The 20,194-nt window shown below is 41.2% G+C and overlaps 1 protein-coding gene across 1 annotated transcript in view; it reads left to right on the top strand.

The window, feature by feature from the left end:
* Positions 1–20,194, top strand: part of LOC124268948 — a 135,165-nt gene that overhangs the window by 52,291 nt on the left and 62,680 nt on the right. The window contains exon 4 of the mRNA XM_046704009.1: positions 15,010–15,084. Coding sequence (XP_046559965.1) covers positions 15,010–15,084 — 75 coding nt within the window. The remainder of the gene's footprint in view (positions 1–15,009; positions 15,085–20,194) is intronic.

Below are 20,194 nucleotides of genomic sequence, written 5' to 3'. Positions count from 1 at the left end.
AACGGTTAGCACGGTGTTTATAGATTTTTCAGTGAAAGAACCGAGAAAACAGCACTAAATAAAGCTTTTAAATAAAATCAACGGGAAGATATTTGAAATGTTTGAAAAATTCATGGCTAACCAGCTTGGTAATATATCATGATGGATCACGTGGCAGGTTGGAAACATGTAGAGCTATCAGGTTTTCATAGTGTTTTTTAGATTGAAACGCGTTCTGTTTTTCCCACCTACATCAATCTTACACAGGAATGCGGATATACACTGTCTGGGTCATTTACAAATGTTATGGAAGCGTTACTTGACTGAAAATGGTCAAGGAAACAATGTTACCTTGCGGTCCAAAACACATATGACACACATACGGAAGATATCACCATGGGATAACCCTTATACTGTTTCATGAAGGGGGTAGACAAGGCAGGGGTAGAAGGGGGTAGACAAGGCAAGGCTGAAAAATGGTCCTATAATGGTTCACCTCTTGAGGTAATCAATAATTTTAAATATCTAGGTTTAATATTTTCAACAGGTGGCAGTTTTTTCACAAGCTCAGAAAATCTTATCAGAACAAGGTTTGAAGGCACTTGGTTCATTGTACAATATATTCAATGATAATGCGTACATTACTCCAGATATTCAGTATCAGTTATTCCAATCAGTTGTTTCTCCTATTCTCTCATATGGTTGCGAGGTTTGGGGCTTTATGGAAGCTAATGCTATTGAAAAGGTACACTTGAAATTTATGAAACACATATTATATGTCAAAATGTCAACTCCATCAACTTTCTTATATGGAGAATTGGGTACATTCCCCTTTGAAAGTTATTCGTCTTGTCAGGATTATCAAATATTGGCTTAAGATTTTGAGAAGTAAACCAGATAGATATATAGTTTTGATGTATAATTCATTATTGAATATTTCAAATGAGAACCCTGATGTTGAAAACTGGGCAAGTTTACTGAGAGATACGCTCTTCAGGTTTGGTTTTGGCTATATTTGGGTTGCCCAATATGTTCCTGAAAGTTGTGATTTTGTGAGAGAATTTACGCAAAGGGTTAAGGACATTTATTCTCAAATGTGGAAACATCAATTATCAACTTTAAGTGAAACTAGATTGTATCTTCATATTAAGGAAACTCTGTGCATCGAGAAATATTTAACTAATATTGATGTTAGGAAGTACCGAATTGCGTTTACACGTTTCCGACTTAGTTCACATATGCTTATGATTGAAAAAGGAAGATGGAGTGTGCCTAAAATCCCATTTGCCAATAGATTATGTCCCTTTTGTACTAACGAAATAGAAGATGAGTACCACGTACTCTTGATTTGTCCAAAATATCGAGAAATACGTAAACAGCATTTAAGTAATACTTTATTGGAAAATATAAGTATGTTTAAGTTTATCAAATTGTTCAAAGGTGAAAACAGTTTTGAAGTACTGAAAGCTGCAAAGTGTATTTATCATATCTTAAATGAAAGAAACAAAGTTGAATTTTTGTAAATCGTCCATACATATCCTCACTCTTGGGCTATAATGATAATAACAATGTGATTGCTCTCTTTATATACGTACATCGCCATGTGCACAGGCAAATATTCAATATATATATATTGTATTGGTCTTTGACCTAATAAAAATCTTGTCTTGTCTTGTCATGATAGCTACCATCAAGCATGAGTGCCTGCCTCAATTTGCCCAGCAATATATGTTTGTATTATATACGTGGCTGAGTGAGTATATGTGATAGGTGATGGTGTGATCGTTGCCTGACTTAATAAACTCTGTCAAAAAAGAAACGCAACCCCTGTCCTCAGATATGAAAAATTCGTTTGAATGAAGTTATTGCTTCCAAACTAAATTTTATTCGAATGTATGGAAATGATACACGTAATTAATGAAGATTACCATCCAAACAACTGCATTTGTACGCATAAGTGTATTTTATTGCTTATTCCGTCACAACGCATGAAATGACCCTCATGGTGACTTCGCACAAAAAAAACACATGCAAATCATGAAAATGGCAGTAAATGTAGGGGTGTATAAAAGCCCATGTGCTTCCGTATTATATTCATTCATTTGTCGCCGAAAAGCTGTGTTAAAAATGCCACGATTGAGTGCTGCCGACCGAAATATCGCCATTGGTCGTGTTCAAGCCGGAGAAAGTTTTGGAACTGTTGCACGGCACCTAAATGTTCACAAAACAACGATATCCCGACTTTGGAGCCGCTACAACAACTTCAATTTGACCAACGATCGCCCGAGAAGTGGAAGGCCAAGAATCACGACCCCCCCTTCAAGATCGGTACATCCGGGTCCATCACCTGCGTAATCGGCATGCCCTACCAACCGTGACTGCCACACAAATACCAGGTTTGAGGAGAGTGTCAGCTCAAACGATTAGGAACCGTCTGAAAGAAGCGGGTTTACGTGCCTGTAGACCAGTTGTTGGACCTGTACTACGCCCCCCTACATCGACGCCGACGACTCAGGTGGTGCAACAACGTAAGGATACGGACTTTACAAAACTGGAGGCGAATCTGGTTTTCTGATGACTCACGTTTTCTTTTGCAACGTCACGACGGAAGACAGCGTCTGTATAGGAGACGTCATAAACGTTTTGCGCCCATCTGCGTCCGACAGGTGGACAGATTTGGCGGAGAAAGCGTCATGGTTTGGGGAACCATCTCATACAACCAGAAATCAGACTTGGTGATCGTTCCAGGGAACCTGACAGCCCAACGTTACATCAACCACGTGTTAGAGCTTCACCTTCTCCCGATTATTGACCAACAGACACAGATTTTTCAACGGGACAACGCCCGGCCTCATACTGCACGTGCAACAATGAACTTTCTGCAGAATTCCAACGTCAATGTCTTGCCATGACCCTCTAAATCACCAGACCTCAACCCTATTGAACACCTGTGGGATACTCTGGATCGACGCGTCCGTCAACGTCAGCCGCCGCCACAGACGCTGCAACAGCTCGCCGTTGCACTGCAGGAGGAGTGGAGAGCCATTCCCCAGGAAAGAATCCGGCGTCTTATCCGTTCTTGTCCAAGGAGATGCCGTGCAGTGATTGCAGCGCGTGGTGCTCATACGAGATACTGAGAAAGACGCCCCCCTGGTGACAAACTGGTGTCTGTGAGATGACTTTTGAAATGACAATTTTAAACATGCCCATCTGGGTTATTATTCTGCCAAATTTCAGACTTCTGTCTTAAATAATAAAAATGCCGTGTCGTCCTAAAACTTCAGATCAAAATCTCTAAAATACAGGGGTTGCGTTTCTTTTTTGACAGAGTTTATTTTCATCCTCAACGAACACTGCCGTATGTACTTTCCTCCCTCGTGTGATGAAATACCGTTCGAACCCACTGACTCCACCAGGCCCACCCTCATGGCCCACCTTCATGGCCATCTGTTGTGTGCGAGTGGTTTGGGTGTTGTTTTACGCCGCACTCAGCAATATTCCAGCTATATGGTGGCGGTCTGTAAATAATCGAGTCTCGACTAGACAATGCAATGATCAATATTATGAGCATCGGTCTACGCAAATGGGATATGATGACATGTGTCAACCCATGACCATGGGTTTCTGACCTGCTTAAAGGGACGCAACTCTGCTTAGCTAATTTCGGCGCCTTAAAACGAAAGGGACACCTATGCCGCTTCCCATCTGAAGTGAGTGAGTTTAGTTTTACGCCGCTCTGTCATCAATATTCCAGCTATATGGCAGCGGTCTGTAAATAATCGAGTCTGGACCAGACAATCCAGTGATCAACGGCATAAGCATCGATCTACGCAATTGGGATACGATGACATGTGTCAACCAAGCCAGCGAGCCCGACCCCCCGATTCCGTTAGTCGCCTCTTACGACAAGCATGGGTTACTGAAGGTTCATTCTAACCCGGACCTTCACGGGTAACGACTGGCAGGATGACAGGACGTCTTGTTGAACTGATGATAGTTTAAATATACCTGGCTATAGGCGATTAAATATAGGTCAGAACACACTAACCCTGTATTTAATCGTTTTTAAGGTGTTAGTTAAAATTGAAACATTTCAACGATCAGAACAGCAGGTGTCGCGAACTCAAACCTGTTTATACTATTGTAACATTCATGTAACCCTGGCACCTAACATGTTGATACAACAATGTTTAGATAACCGTTTTTAAATTTTATGTCATCCAAGTCAATGGTAGATATAAAAAAGTTCCGTCATTTCCAAGTGGTATTAATTCTACGATTTCCTTAATTAATGCGCAGTCTGAGACATGGATGCGCAGCTTCGGCAGCTGTGTGTCCCACTTGAATCTCACCTTGTGAGTATGAACATCCTTAAGACATTAACGTTTATTACTGACTTCCAGCCTGAATCAATATTACGACAAATAATGCATTACCTTAATTAAACGTGACCTTACAAGCATAAACAGGAAATACGATCTTAAGTATTAAAATTGGTATTTATTTGTTCAGGATAATAAAATAAAAAACACCTCCAAATGTCATGCCATTGTTTGTCATGATCTTGAAACTAAGCCAGGGTTGAGGAGTTGTTTATCAACACAGGACGAAGAGGACACCTGTATGTATACCTGGCCTATCGATCTATCTGGCCTGGTTTCATGATAGACACGTGTAACCGATCGACAGCGTAAGGGCACACAACAATCAATATGTAATGCGAATGTCATCTTTGCCTGACTCTAACAGTTGACCTATAGCTCTGAAAAGTGCTTGATACAACACACACAAGCACTCACGCATGCACGTACGTACGTACGCACTGAATAGAATATTTCAACTTAATGACACGAACTATGAATAGAATATATCCAAATTATGACTGCGTGCTTATAAACCCACTGCTAAATATTTTATTGATTTGTCTCTTTGTAAGAAATCAGACAAAAACATTCAACCTTGAAATACCGGCATCCGCTTACCAGATAAACTTTTAATGGCTTTAGTATACGGAACCACGGCGTCAGGTGTTACATCACGACGTCTCATCACGGTGAGGGAAATGTACTCAAAGTACAACCGTACTTGACGGATACCGTGCTGATATACCAAGTCCGAATTTGGGTTTCCAACCCAAAAGCAGCGGATCCTGGTACGCCTAAGGGCGTAGTACCACATATTATATTCTAGCACCTTACATGAATATAAAAGAGAATTAACATGTAATACAGCCGAGTCATCCGGAGCCCTGTTGGCACGTGCTGGTCGGAGTCTAAAGGCACAATGTATTGCTTCCCTGGGGAAGGGGTACTGTCTCCGTTGCTAGGCACCATAGTACATATTTATAGGTAATGACACAGAGCGTATATTCTTCATATAACCTGCTTAGGTGAATTCTTGACAAAACTATAGGCCAACGGCGGCTTTAAACAGACTGTGAATGGCTAAACAACTCGCTGTTTTGTGATCGATGAATCGATAACAAAAATGTCTGACGTGTATTCATCTATAGTTTGTACAGGTACATAAAGGTTGTATGGTAATATTTGAAACAAATGGGAAAATTATATCCATCAAAACGTAAAGGTTTGTCGAATGCTATCATTTAAATTCCTCATTTTAGACTGAATGTCAAATATATATTCTTTCAATAAACTTGTTAATTATATTTATTGGTTATTATTATTGAAATTGAACATCCTATAACAGTATAAATCTATAATTAGTTTTAGACATACATTAACATCGTTGAAATGAGTACATATACTGAAGATGAGGATGTGAATGGGAATGGCAGACATGAGTTTAAACGCATCATCTGGAAATTACGTTTGAAATGAGCAATCCTTTCACTATACATCTTGCGGACACCGATACCCATCATAACGTGAGTGAGTTTAATCTTACACCGCTTTCAGCAATATATCTCAACAATATCACGACAGGGGACACCAGAAATGGGCTTCACACATTGTACCCATGTATGGAATCGAACCCGGAGCCTTGGTGTGGTGAGCGAACGATTTAACCACTAGGCTACAACACGGTCCCCCCAACATAATGAGCACCCTTACTGGAGTATCGATGTGACACATCTTTACTAAAATGAATTCTTGTGGACACACTCGTGAAGATCTGGGTTAGAATTGGTCTTCAGTATCCCATGCTTGTCGTAAGAGGCGACGAACGGGATCAGGTGGTCAGGCTCGCTTACTTGGTTGACACATGTCATCCTATTCCAATTGAGTAGATCGATGCTCATGCTGTTGATCACTGGATTTTCTGGTCCAGACTCGATTATTTACAGACCGCCGCCATATAGCTGGAATATTGCTGTGTGCGGCTTTAAACAACAAACCTAAGCTGGCGTACACTTTGTACATAAACCCAATCTTGTGTACAATATGTGTATCTATTCATTTGGGGACTCACTATATTTGGAAAACGGTCAGTATGTGAGCGAAACACATCCTCGAGTAGTTATATAACAGGTAGGTATGAGTCACAAAGGTCATTAAGAGCAACATGTAACTTCACCCGTCGAGACTTAGTGGTACATCAGGCCTTAAAACTTGAACTAGAACACAGCAGAATTACCACACATCTTTCTCACATACATATTTAATGACCATTTTCGAATATGTTGAGTAGGTATACATGTATATGTATTTTAGTACTTATGTAAAAGGTCAAGAAGTACGTAAAATGCACCCAAGACGTACATGTACTAAACTTGTAGAACAATCAATTACTCATATTATAGTTTGTGCATTTTGTTTTCAGGCAAATATGTACATTCACTCACAAAGGTCATTCAGTGTAGTATATCACCTGTTATCATGGGACTTAATGCCATGTAATACATCAATGGTTTATCAATCAGTACAGAGTTGACAGAGGACGTTTTAACCACGTTCAACCAAGCCTTGCAAAAACTTCAATATTCATTTGTCGTAAGTAGCTACGGAATCTGTCTGTCTGTTGCTAAACAATAACAATCAATTACCTGTATTAGTTGGTGCTTCTGTTTCTGAGCGTATTGACGATCTGTCCAGATAGGAAGCACAACGAGATCAGTTAAGCATAGGTTTCATGAAAACATGAACTTTAAGCTGGAAATGATTAATGGCAAGTGGTTGTTACTTTAGTTAACAAAGTAATTACAATTACATCCAGGTGAACTGTGTTCACGGGGGCTTGGCAGGTTACATTAACATCTTACGACGTAACTATGTTATATTTCAAGAAGGAGTCGATAAACATGTTATCAAAGGGATTTGAAACCATGAAGGACACGTCTAAATTTGTTCATTACGGCTCGTAACGCTCAGCTTGCTATGGAGTAATGACTGTATATTTCAGTAGGAAAGTCAGATGATTTTAGGATGTTCGATTTTCTGATCAAATCAGGTTGAAAGCGTGTTAAAATCACGTGTCATACATCTACAGTATTGAGAGATGGAGGACTAGTAAGTGGTCGTTGATGCATCAAGTTCCTGGTTCGAATCCGATGGATCCGTATCGTAGAATCACTTGATTCTACTGTCGTATTATAACTGTAACTAAAAATGTTTCAAATCTCGTGTGAAGCCCATTTCTGGTGTCCCCCGCCGTGATATTGCTGGAATATTGCTAAAAGCGACGTAAAATCAAACTCACTCACTCACTTATATCTCAGAGTGAGTGAGTTTAGTTTTACGCCGCACTCAGCAATATTCCAGCTATATGGCGGCTCAAATGGATATGATGACATGTGTCAACCCGCTCTGTCATCAATATTCCAGCTATATGGCGGTCTGTAAATAATCGAGTCTGGACCAGACAATCCAGTGATCAACAGCATGAGCATCGATCTGCGCAAATGGGAAACGATGACATGTGTCAACCAAGTAAGCGAGCCTGACCACCCGATCCCGTTAGTCGCCTTTTACGACAAGGATAGGTTACTGAAGATCAATATTCTAACCCTGACCTTCACGGGTAAGTTCGATAATTAAATAACGCAACTGTGTTTTGGAACAACTGTTGTTTTTACGACTGCACAGGATTTGTTTAGATGCAATTTCCTGTTTTGTTCCGTGTTTTCTTCGGGAAAGTGTTGACTTGCCTCTGCATGTGTTTGTGCCCGCTGCCACCGGTGGGGCAGGATACACTCCCCTTTCCGCCTGGTGTCACCGAAATGGCCGAGAGTTGTCAAGGGAGTTACAGAATTGCAAATCACGTTGCAACGGTGCCTACCGTGGTTGGACAGGGTGCCACCAGTAGAACGGGATACGCACTCCCTTGCCGGAACACCTGGCATCGTCACTATCTCTAAATGGTTCATAAACACATGCTTATGAAATAGTCGGAATCGTACAATCTACTCTGCTTTCACTGCCTCAAGTGCATACTATTCCTCTCATACAACATGCATTGATTGTAAAATACAAGCGTTATTTTATACTATATCGAATGTCACCATGTTGTTCACCTACAACTTACAGTAATTCTTACAAGTAATGGACAAGGCCCAGCGTGATGTATATCAAACCTGTCATTCAGTCGACGTCATGTGTCGAGATCCCCTCATCTGCCTGACACTGTGGCACAAGTAATATATTTTTTGCCTTGCTGGAGAAGACGTTACATCGAATCTCCAATTAAGCGATTCCTCTGGGGATTCAAACATGGCACGTTATCATTTTAATTGTGTCCCCTGTTCCCTCGAAGTAATCAAGCTGGCGGTATCTTACAGATGCCTTCCATCGTGGCCCTTTGTTCTGAGACATATTCCTACCTTTTTTAAAACAAAACATTAACCATACAAATTATATTATCGTCCTGACCTAGACGTAGAGGACGATAAGAAACTGAACTTTGCCTAACGTGGTTGATATACGAGGGTTGGGTCGTTATAAAACTATGCATTCAAAAAATGTTTAGGTTAAAAGCACCTCGCAGCCACTTTGGTCATTGTGCAAGTAAAGATACCGTAAGTTGGATTATATTACAATACATCGATTACTGTCGATTACCAAAAACAGTTCGTTTCATCACTGCATAACAGTAAGTGTCATCACTGAATACCAGTGGGTGTCATCACTGAATACCAGTCGGTGTCATCACTGAATACCAGTCGGAGTCATCACTGAATACCAGTGGGTGTTATCACTGAATACCAGTGGGTGTCATCACTGAATACCAGTGGGTGTCATCAGTGAATACCAGTCGGTGTCATCACTGAATACCAGTGGGTGTCATCACTGAAAACCAGGTGTTGTCATCACTGAATACCAGTGGGTGTCATCACTGAGTACAAGTTGGTGTCATCAGTGAATACCGGTCGGTGTCATCAGTGAATACCAGTCGGTGTCATCACTGAATACCGGTGGGTGTCATCACTGAATACCAGTGGGTGTCATCACTGAATACGGGTGGGTGTCATCACTGAATACCAGTCGGTGTCATCACTGAATACCGGTGGGTATCGTCACTGAATACCAGTCGGTGTCATAACTGAATACCAGTGGGTGTAATCACTGAATACCAGTGGGTGTCATCACTCAATACCAGTCGGTGTCATCACTAAATACCAGTGGGTGTCATCACTGAAACCAGTCGGTGTCATCACTGAATCGGGTGTCATCACTGAATACCAGTGGGTGTCATCACTGAACACAGGTGTTGTCATCACTGAATACCAGTGGGTGTCATCACTGAGTACAAGTTGGTGTCATCAGTGAATACCGGTCGATGTCATCACTGAATACCAGTCGGTGTCATCACTGAATACGGGTCGGTGTTATCACTGAATACCAATGGGTGTCATCACTGAATACCAGTGGGTGTCATCACTGAATACCGGTGGGTGTCATCACTGAATACCAGTCGGTGTCATCACCGAATACCAGTGGGTGCATCACTGATACTAGTCGGTGTCATCAGTTAATACCAGTCGGTGTCATCACCGAATACCAGTCGGTGTCATCACCGAATACCAGTGGGTGTCATCAGTGAATGCCAGTGGGTGTCATCAGTGAATACCGGTCGGTGTCATCAGTGAATACCGGTCGGTGTCATCAGTGAATACCGGTCGGTGTCATCAGTGAATACCAGTCGGTGTCATCAGTGAATACCAGTGGGTGTCATCACTAAATACCGGTGGGTGTCATCACTGAATACCGGTGGGTGTCATCACTGAATACCAGTGGGTGTCATCACTGAATACCGGTGGGTGTCATCACTGAATACCAGTGGGTGTCATCATTGAATACAAGTCGGTGTCATCAGTGAATACCGGTGGGTGTCATCACTGAATACCGGTCGGTGTCATCAGTGAATACCGGTGGGTGTCATCACTGAATACCGGTCGGTGTCATCAGTGAATACCGGTCGGTGTCATCACTGAATACCAGTCGGTGTCATCACTGAACACCGGTCGGTGTCATCAGTGAATTCCAGTCGGTGTCATCACCGAATACCAGTCGGTGTCATCACTGAATACCAGTCGGTGTCATCACTGCAGAGCAGTGTGAAAAGTAAAGCAATCGCAAATTTTGTGAAAATATGTGCCAACCGATTGACAAAAGGACTTCTTACTTTTGGAAGTGTTTTACTACTGGTGTGTTTTACTTCAGGTGTGTTGAGGTTTTATCACAGGTTTGTACTGCCTGTCTACATACCCAAGATGGTGAGCTAGGTACAGCTATTATTGCGTGCATGTCTCTCGGCGACACTCATGTTTACAGCAACAAAGAAGAGTGTATTGAGATGTGTACGTGTAAACCATTACGTGTATAAAAGCACGACTTGACAACCCTTCCCTAACACTGACGGCAGCAATTATGCATATGATACGGAGTGTATTACTGATGTATTTCCCTTTGTTAAGCATGACGAGGCACTGGAACCGCACATCATGTGAATCAATGTATTATAGATAGATGCAGATTTGCAGCCCCTCGTGTACTCACTAACCTCAACAAGCTATCATCTAACACCGAGTGCACCCAACTGGAATATCAATTTCTATTTTGACGAAACAAAAAAGCACCAAGGATTATAATGAAATGATTAATTGCGTCATTTTGGGGGAAATATAATTGTATTATGTACAGTGTGTGATTTTACTGTAGATATCAATACTAATTATATTTTAAATTTAAATTTTTTTTAAACCAATTTCCTTCTTTTACCGTGATATACAGCGTCCCTACCGGCATTGTCTCACATGGGCATTTCGTTTGTCTCGAACTACGGATAGCTCGATATATACCGAACAAAAATGATTGGCACGGTGAATATTTTGGGTGTTATTGCATTGAAAATTGAGTGTTTAGTCTTCACGAAATAAATTCCACAAATGTGATCCCTGACTTTTCAGGTCAGTATATTTTCGATTATCCATCTAGTTAGCCATGCTTAACTATATTTTTCACATATGACATACGTTGTTCCAACACACACTTGTTGTATGAGAGTCAGTGACTGTACATGTAGCAGGATGTAGGCTCCTACAACACCCGGTGTCTCCCGTATGAAATACGTCGACTGGTGTACAGAATAAAGAGGGTGTCACCCATAGGTTCATAGATTTCAACGATATCATTAATTCAGACATTGTTCGCTTTGTCTGTTAAAACCCGATTCACTCACTCACTCAGACTCCTAGACCTTATACAAAACATGAGTCCTCGTCAATAATAAACTCTGTTGTGTCTGTCTACAACATGGTTTAAGTTGAGAGTGGATGTGTGAGTGACTTAGGTTACTGCAGCCTTGACCTTTCACCTGCTTGGACACCGTCTTCACATATTGTACGGACGAATGCTAACCACGAGGCTGTCCACACCAGCTCCCAGCCACACACACACACACACTCTCTCTCTCTCTCTCTCTCACACACACACACACACACACACACACACACACACACCCACACGCACCCCACGCACCCGCACCCGCACCCGCACCCGCACCCGCACCCCCACCGTCCCTCTTTAACGTTGGTAAGTAGACGTGACAGTTTCAAGTACATGTACAATAGCTAACCTCAACAACTTCACTCTCCCGGTCGGCCATGTTGGCGTACTTCCTCACCTCAAGATGTCAGTAACTCACGGCAGTTCTAACATATTGATCTACCTGTCTCGATTGTTCTTATTAGCATCGAGAACAATAGGTAGGTATGCATTGTTTACCAGCCGATCTATTGTCCGGATGTGTCCGTGCACTTTGGGGGGACACACGTTAATGCACGACTGGCGCACACTTGGTGTACACGATCGATATCTTGACATGTGGGAAAACGTTCTGTATATTGTGAAAGGGATAATATGTTAACTCTCTTGGAACAATGTCCCACCCAGAATATTCAGTTATGTATTTTCAGTGTGTTTGTTTGTTGTTTAACACCGCACACATCACTGTTTCATCTTTATGACGGCGGTCTGTAAATAATCGAATCAGTACCAAACAATCCGGTGATGGATATCAAGAACATCGATCTACGCAATGACATGTGTCAGCCAAGTAAGCAAGCCTGATCCCCGATGCGTTTAGTTACATAGGATGCTGGAGACCAGTCTATATCCCGGGGATGTTATATATTTGAGTGAGTGAGCTTGATTTTACGCCGCTTTTAGCAATATTCCGGCGGGGGACACCAGAAATGGGCTTCACATACTGTACCCATGTGGGGAATCGAACCCGAGCCAAAGCTTCAGCCAAAAGGCAACCCCACCGCCCCTATATATTTGAAAACAGGAAGATGAAAACGTGTTGTGTTTTTAAGGTGACCTAGTGAGTGAGTAAGTGAGTATGGTTTTACGCCGCTTTTAGCAATATTCCAGCAATATCACAGCGAGCTTAACACATTGTAGCATTGTTGGGAATCGAACCCAGATCTTCGGCTTGACGAGCGAACGCCTAACCACCATTAGGCTACAATGCAAAGGTACAAGTCAAACTGGGTGTTTATTGCCTAAGTGGACACTTCAGAGGAAACCCCGGTAGTCAGGAAATCTGGCTTTCTGAACGACTTCTGTTGGGATATATATAATCCGGCCCTAATCCGTACCCTTGACAAACCGGACTAAGTCATCGTGAAAGGTACCGTCAAGATTAACGAAATTTCCCTTTAGTTTAGATAACATGAAATTCTGATGATCCAGACATGAATAACAGATATGCGTATTGAACAGCATTATCGTGGAGCGAATAGTGTTATCGATTTTACAACCTATCCGATAAATTTCATATCGTCACCCGATTAATGTGGAAACGAAGTTACCCAGCAGGAAGGGTTGTTATTTAGCTCCACACTTCCGTGCAATGTCTGCATGATTGAAACACTAATTACTAACGCTCTGAAATGTATGGATAGAGGTTTCTCAGGTGTGATTGTTTGTGTTACAGATATGGTTGCACATCATTTGGCGCGACGCTCAGGCATTCTATTGTAACGCTTTGAACGTGCTTCATTAAACGTGACTTAAATTACGTCAGTTGTTGATTGCAAAATATCACACAAGGTAGTAGTATACGTTCTCTGTAACAGGTGTGTGTAACATATATATCTGGGCTTAGATTTTCGAAGCTCTCTTAGAGTTAAGATGGTCGTAAGTGTCATACATTAACATTAACATACGACTATCTTCGGAAATCTGGGCCCAGATGTTGATTGCGAAATATCACACAAGGTAAACGTTCTCTATATCAGGTGTGCATATATTTCATGTGTATATTCAAGTCTTTAAAAGCATGCTCAAAGAGGAGCAGTTGGGTAGCCAAGTAGTTAAAGCAATCGCTCATCACGTCGAAGCCCCGGGTTCGATTCCCAACATGTGTGAAACCCATTTCTGTGGTCCCCTGCTGTGATATTGCTGTAACATTGCTAAAATCGGCGTAAAACCATAGTCACTAACTCACTCACTCATTCTCAAAGATCAGATGTGAAATTGGTTAATTGCGAATAATTAGGCTTGGAAAGAGTTCTCTGAATACAATTATATGATATCAATTGTTAATTGCCAATAAACACGCAAAGTGAATGCTTTTCGCAATAGACATATATGATATCGCTTGTTGACTGCGAATTAGCACAGTAGGTAAACGTCCTCTGAAATAAGCATGAGTGATATACGTCAGTTTGTGGTTGCGAATTGGCTCATTTGGTGAATGTTCTCCGTAACAGAGATATTTGATATATATCATATGTTGATTGCGAATTGGCACGCAAGGTAAACGAAATTGACGGCTTTACAGACGACTAAGCATAATTCCTTAATGATGTTATCAATTTCATATCCATAAAACTGAATTAAACTGTTAATGCAAACATTTAATTTCAATAAAGCATACACGTAGAAAGGTCTTATTGTTGAACCGTATAAAACGCTATGACATCCCTATAATGACAATTGCATTAAAGAACAACATTGATAGAGGAGAAATCGACTACATTAGAAACATATGCGTCTCGATTTCACTACCTCCTTCAGGGCTCAACAATAGCCGCCCGCGCCGCGTAGAAGCCGTTCGTTTGACAAGATAGCAAAACCATGCTGATTTAATTTACAGCAATCATATTTTCTCGATATGCTCATATTTACTACAGTGAATCGATGAACTTTTGACTGCTCCATCTTGCGTTTAAATATCGCATAGTCATCAACGTGTTTAATCGTTAACTCATGCGTTAAGTCTAGTTAGGATAGACCTCTGTATCTGCTTGTGTTCAGGTAATCAAATAAGATATGGATTTTTAATGTGTTAGAAGCGAATGTGGTTACCAGCTTATTGTAACATGATAAGCTGTTTAGGACGAGAACGTCGCCTAGCCTTAGGGAAACTTGCCCCGATGATTGGTAATTTAGTTTGTTAGTTTTGACACACTTTCCCCAAGCAGAAACGATTTATGAAAGTTGGAGCTTTTATTAGATAATTCCTAGCCCGTGTGCAATCAAACTTTGTCAGCTGTCCGATTATTGCTTGAATATTTGACCAATCAGAGAGAAGTTCAACTGTCACATGCGGTTCTACTTTCAGGTGCGCCTAGAGAAACCAACGATGCCGGATTGTGTGATGAGAGTAATCTGAAACTGGACGAATGGCCATGGGTTGGTAAGTGGTGAAAGCATACATCCTAGTTGATGGTTTCCGGATTTAAAAACACCTAGCTGCAATTCTAGATTTCGACAATGAAAACCGAGGAGTTTTAGATCCAGGATTCTTCTCTCTTTCTTTCTTTCTCTCTCTCAACATTTAGAGATATTAAATACTCCCTCCCTCCCTCCTCCCCCTCTCTCTCACTATTGGTTTTTCTTTTCTCTCTGTCGTTTTGTCTCTGTATCTCTCTCTCTCTCACCACCTCCACCCCTCTCCCTCCGCCACCCTCTCTCCATATTTCCCGCCCCACTTCTTTCTCTGTGTGGTGTTCCTGTTGGTCTACTCCCATTTGTGAGAACTCCCAATTGTGAGACTCCCAGTTATGAGACAGTGGACTAAGTAATTAACAACGAAAACACACCATCCTCCCCTGTTTGATAGAATGGATTAACCCTAGCTAATTACTGATTTGCTATGTAAATGAATCTTGTGGAGGTAACTTAATGAAAGTTTATACGATAAATTGATTAACATACTCAGGTAAATGTATTTCAAAATTAAACACTTTGTTTCGTGATCATTTGAAAGATTAATTAATTTACCTAAGCAGTAATGCTTGTTCACCAATCTCAATTCATTTTCATAAATAATAACATATGTTTAAACCAGAATGACTTTCAAACTTAATAATAGTCAATAAAATGTGTTATCATAATTACATGTTCTTCTGAATAAATAAAGTATTTAATTAACTATTTCTTCTGTGTAAATATAATCTTGATAATCTATTTCATTGTGGGCACTCTTCAACAACTGGGCTGATCCTACACTTTCATTGTAGGGATGTGGAACTATGTGCATTGAACCATTAATTAATGTGTCTCACAACTGGGAGTTTCTCTTTCTCTTTCCCCTCCCCCTCTCCCTCTCATTACCCCCCTCTCTCTCTCCTCTCATTTCCCTACTCTCTCTCTCTCTTTCGACATTTAGAGATGTTAAATACTCCCTCCTCCTCCCCCCTCTCTCTCACTATTTGTTTTTCTTTTCTCTCTGTCGTTTTGTCTCTGTATGCCCTCTCCATCTCTCTCTCTCACCACCTCCACCCCTCTCACCACCTCCACCCCTCTTCCACCTCCACCCCTCTCCCTCCGCCACCCTCTCTCCATATTTCCCGCCCCACTTCTTTCTCTGTATGGTGTTCCTGTTTCATTCCCTTTCTCTTTCCTCTCTCTCTCCCTCTCTCTCTCTCTCTCTCTCTCTCCCGCCCCACTTCTTTCTCTGTGTGGTGTTCCTGTTGGTCTACTCCCATTTGTGAGAACTCCCAATTGTGAGACTCCCAGTTATGAGACAGTGGACTAGGTAATTAACAACGAAAACACACCATACTCCCCTGTTTGATAGAATGGATTAACCCTAGCTAATTACTGATTTGCTATGTAAATGAATCTTGTGGAGGTAACTTAATGAAAGTTTATACGATAAATTGATTAACATACTCAGGTAAATGTATTTCAAAATTAAACACTTTGTTTCGTGATCATTTGAAAGATTAATTAATTTACCTAAGCAGTAATGCTTGTTCACCAATCTCAATTCATTTTCATAAATAATAACATATGTTTAAACCAGAATGACTTTCAAACTTAATAATAGTCAATAAAAATGTGTTATCATAATTACATGTTCTTCTGAATAAATAAAGTATTTAATTAACTATTTCTTCTGTGTAAATATAATCTTGATAATCTATTTCATTGTGGGCACTCTTCAACAACTGGGCTGATCCTACACTTTCATTGTAGGGATGTGGAACTATGTGCACTGAACCATTAATTAATGTGTCTCACAACTGGGAGTTTCTCTTTCTCTTTCCCCTCCCCCTCTCCCTCTCATTACCCCCCTCTCTCTCTCCTCTCATTACCCCCACTCTCTCTCTCTCTTTCGACATTTAGAGATGTTAAATACTCCCTCCTCCTCCCCCCTCTCTCTCACTATTTGTTTTTCTTTTCTCTCTGTCGTTTTGTCTCTGTATGCCCTCTCCATCTCTCTCTCTCACCACCTCCACCCCTCTCACCACCTCCACCCCTCTTCCACCTCCACCCCTCTCCCTCCATACCCTCTCTCCATATTTCCCGCCCACTTCTTTCTCTGTATGGTGTTCCTGTTTCATTCCCTTTCTCTCCCCTCTCCTCTCTCTCTCTCTCTCTCTCACTCACTTCCTCACTGTATTCCGCATTCGGTACCCCGCATTCTGTTCCTGTTTAATCTTCACTCCACCAATCGCTGTGTTGTATGAATGGAAGCGTACCCCCACCCCTCCCCGATACCGAGTAGACTCCCCTTCCCATACATCTCTATAATGGCTGCCTGGCATTCACCTTCACATTATCTCCCTAGTCATAAAATGATTTACAAATCATGCTGCTTGATGGAACTGACTTTTAAACATCACGGGGCGTATTCGATTCGCAAACTCTGATTAATGGCGTCAACGGTGGGTTTTCATTAACAAACATCCAGCTTTTTTGTCCAAGTCCCTTCTGTTGACAAGGTTACATGTCCTAACTGATGCTAGGAATGTCTTCGCGGATACTCGGATCACAAAATCGGTGTTTCGAATTCGCCCGGGAGCATCCTTAATAGAGCCCAAATGTTTATGCATTGATGCCCGTATGGGCAGCTGTGACTCCACTAAGATCTGAAGTAAGACATGGCTGATCAATGTCTCCCCACTGTTCTAGCCTAGTGGATGGGTAATTATTGCCGAGCTTCTGATGGCCCGTCGGTACATACTTACCATCCTCCGGTGAGGGACTTTTTCTATGCTTTTCCTAGTTTTTTCTTTCAAAAAGCCAATTGATCATGCCCCCGAAAATGGACAGCAGATTGTTTGACGGCCGTCTTGAGGGTAATAAATTCGAGAGAAAGCCATGGCATTGTGATCGATTTACAGAGGGATTGGGCCTCTCTCCGGATAAGTATCTCAGTTAAACACGACTTCTCACCATTAACTAATCCTTGGAAAATTGAGAAATAAGAGATAAGCAGAGCGAGGCATGAAGAAATGGACAGCGATCTCCGCCAATTACCACGTGCACCCCGTTCTGCACACGTCCCGTATCTCACGTCCAGCTTCAGACAAATGTACCGGTCTCGAGGGATCGTACAAAAACCTACATTACCTTACTGGCTAGACGGAGACTTTCTTCGGTCATCTTAATTGCATTTTGCAGTTTTTTGGTGTGAAAAAAACAGAGTATTTTTTAAAATCAGTATAATAAAGATTTTTTGTCTGCGTCAGCTGATATGTTATAATACTTAATAAATCGAAAAAACACGATTTTATGCTGCTTGGCGATTATTATTTATATACTGTTATTATAACAGAACGATTAAAAATCATACATCCACACGTGCTCCTTGACATGAGTTGTATTTCTTTCTGAAAAGTCTCTCTGAGGATTTCAAATGTTTCATATAACGTGTTGATAATTTTTTCTGTACATAAATTAGTATTTTTTATCAGACGTCTAACTTTTGAAATGTTCCCCTAAAGCAAAGGAGTAAAGATCGACACGTTATTCTAGTGGTAGAAATATGTCTGTTTGCTCATCGTGTGAAAAAGAATCAGGATTTGAAACCCAAATATGTACATAACTGATGTGTCCTGCAGTTTTGTTACTGTTTTGTTACTTCGAACCACGAAACATGTTAAAGCAAAAGGTGTTTACGATTGGTCACGTGTGAATCATGTGATCAACCTGCAATCAATTTGCTGAAGAAGAAGATCAAATAAAGCTGTTTTTATCAGTTACACGGGAGTTATAGAGAGAACGTCGATATCAGGTTTGAGAAGAGTGAGGGTGTATCAACATAGACAACAGACTGACTTTCAGGGAAGTTCAACATTGTCTGTTTCCTAATACATTTAAATCGAAAAAGTCTATTCTCCAGCTGGCCCAGTCGTGTATGGTGCCACAGTTCGCTATGCAGAGTTATCTCCCTTGGCACGTCAGAAAGCTATGATCGAATTTATGGTTCAAGTCTCGTGAGCTGTCATACCTCTAAACCGACTTGGGTGCCTTCGAGAAATAATCGTGATCGTGGGTTCGAATCTCTTTTCCCCTATGTTTATAGCCTGGTCTCCATCATGCCGTTATACAGAGTTGTCTCCCTTGAGAAATGATCGTGGTCGTGGGTTCGAATCCTTTTTCCCCTCTATTTCTAGGTTTATCAGTACCACACCTGTGTAAATAGGTAAACACGTGAGACATGCCCCCTCGAGGTGACCTCCCACATAACGCTTATAGAAATTGAGTGAGTGGACTATTATTCAAAGCTGCTCTAAACCCGTGATCGCGCGCTCTATTTTCAGGCTTGAACCGTCTCAATTTCATTATAAAACGAAATGCAAATATTTACTCACATAACCTTAAAGTAAAGCAAAATGCAGCAAAATATAATAATTTTAAACATTGTTCACGAAACGGAATAACAGCTGTACCCAGATTGTATTCATTTGGAACAAACCAAAACATATCTCTCATCTTTATATGTGTTTGTTCGGGGTTTTACACACAAAAAAGATAGTTCTGTGAGTGCTGTCTGGGACTCTATTGTAGAGATTAGAAGAACATAAAATACAGCTGACTTGAAATAGCAGCCACATTTCCAGACGCAATCAAATCCAGACCGGCAGCAACACTGGTGACTAGCGTTTTCTTTAGAAATCCTGTTTTTGAATATCGGAGTGTTGAAATTGCGGGAGAACTGGTGACTAAGAAATTCCTGGCACGGCGGTAGACTCATGGACAGTTAGTCTCCAGTAATTTGACGTTACTTCGCCTGACAATGGCCGTCCTGACACCGACTGAGTGATAGATAACTCGGGAAGCAAGTCAAATGTAAATTTATAGTCAAATTACCAATTATTAAAGCAATACTTGTCCCGTTTATGTATTAATCGTATTACTTTAGGTTCATTTAATTGGAAGTAATGATATCGAAGAAAGGAACAAGAACTGAATAGGATTTGGGTTTGAAGGGAGGTCGCGTTTTGAGTAAAAAACTCTTCACTTGACTGAAGACGCTGCAAGGAGCTTGGATAGGTACGGGAGTAACTATA

This window comes from Haliotis rubra, unplaced genomic scaffold (genome assembly GCF_003918875.1).
Source record: "Haliotis rubra isolate DU_JTF1 unplaced genomic scaffold, ASM391887v1 Scf1, whole genome shotgun sequence".
Lineage (NCBI taxonomy): Eukaryota > Metazoa > Mollusca > Gastropoda > Lepetellida > Haliotidae > Haliotis > Haliotis rubra.
The sequence above is the reverse complement of the archived record's forward strand: the minus strand, read 5'-3'. Positions and strand labels throughout refer to the sequence as shown.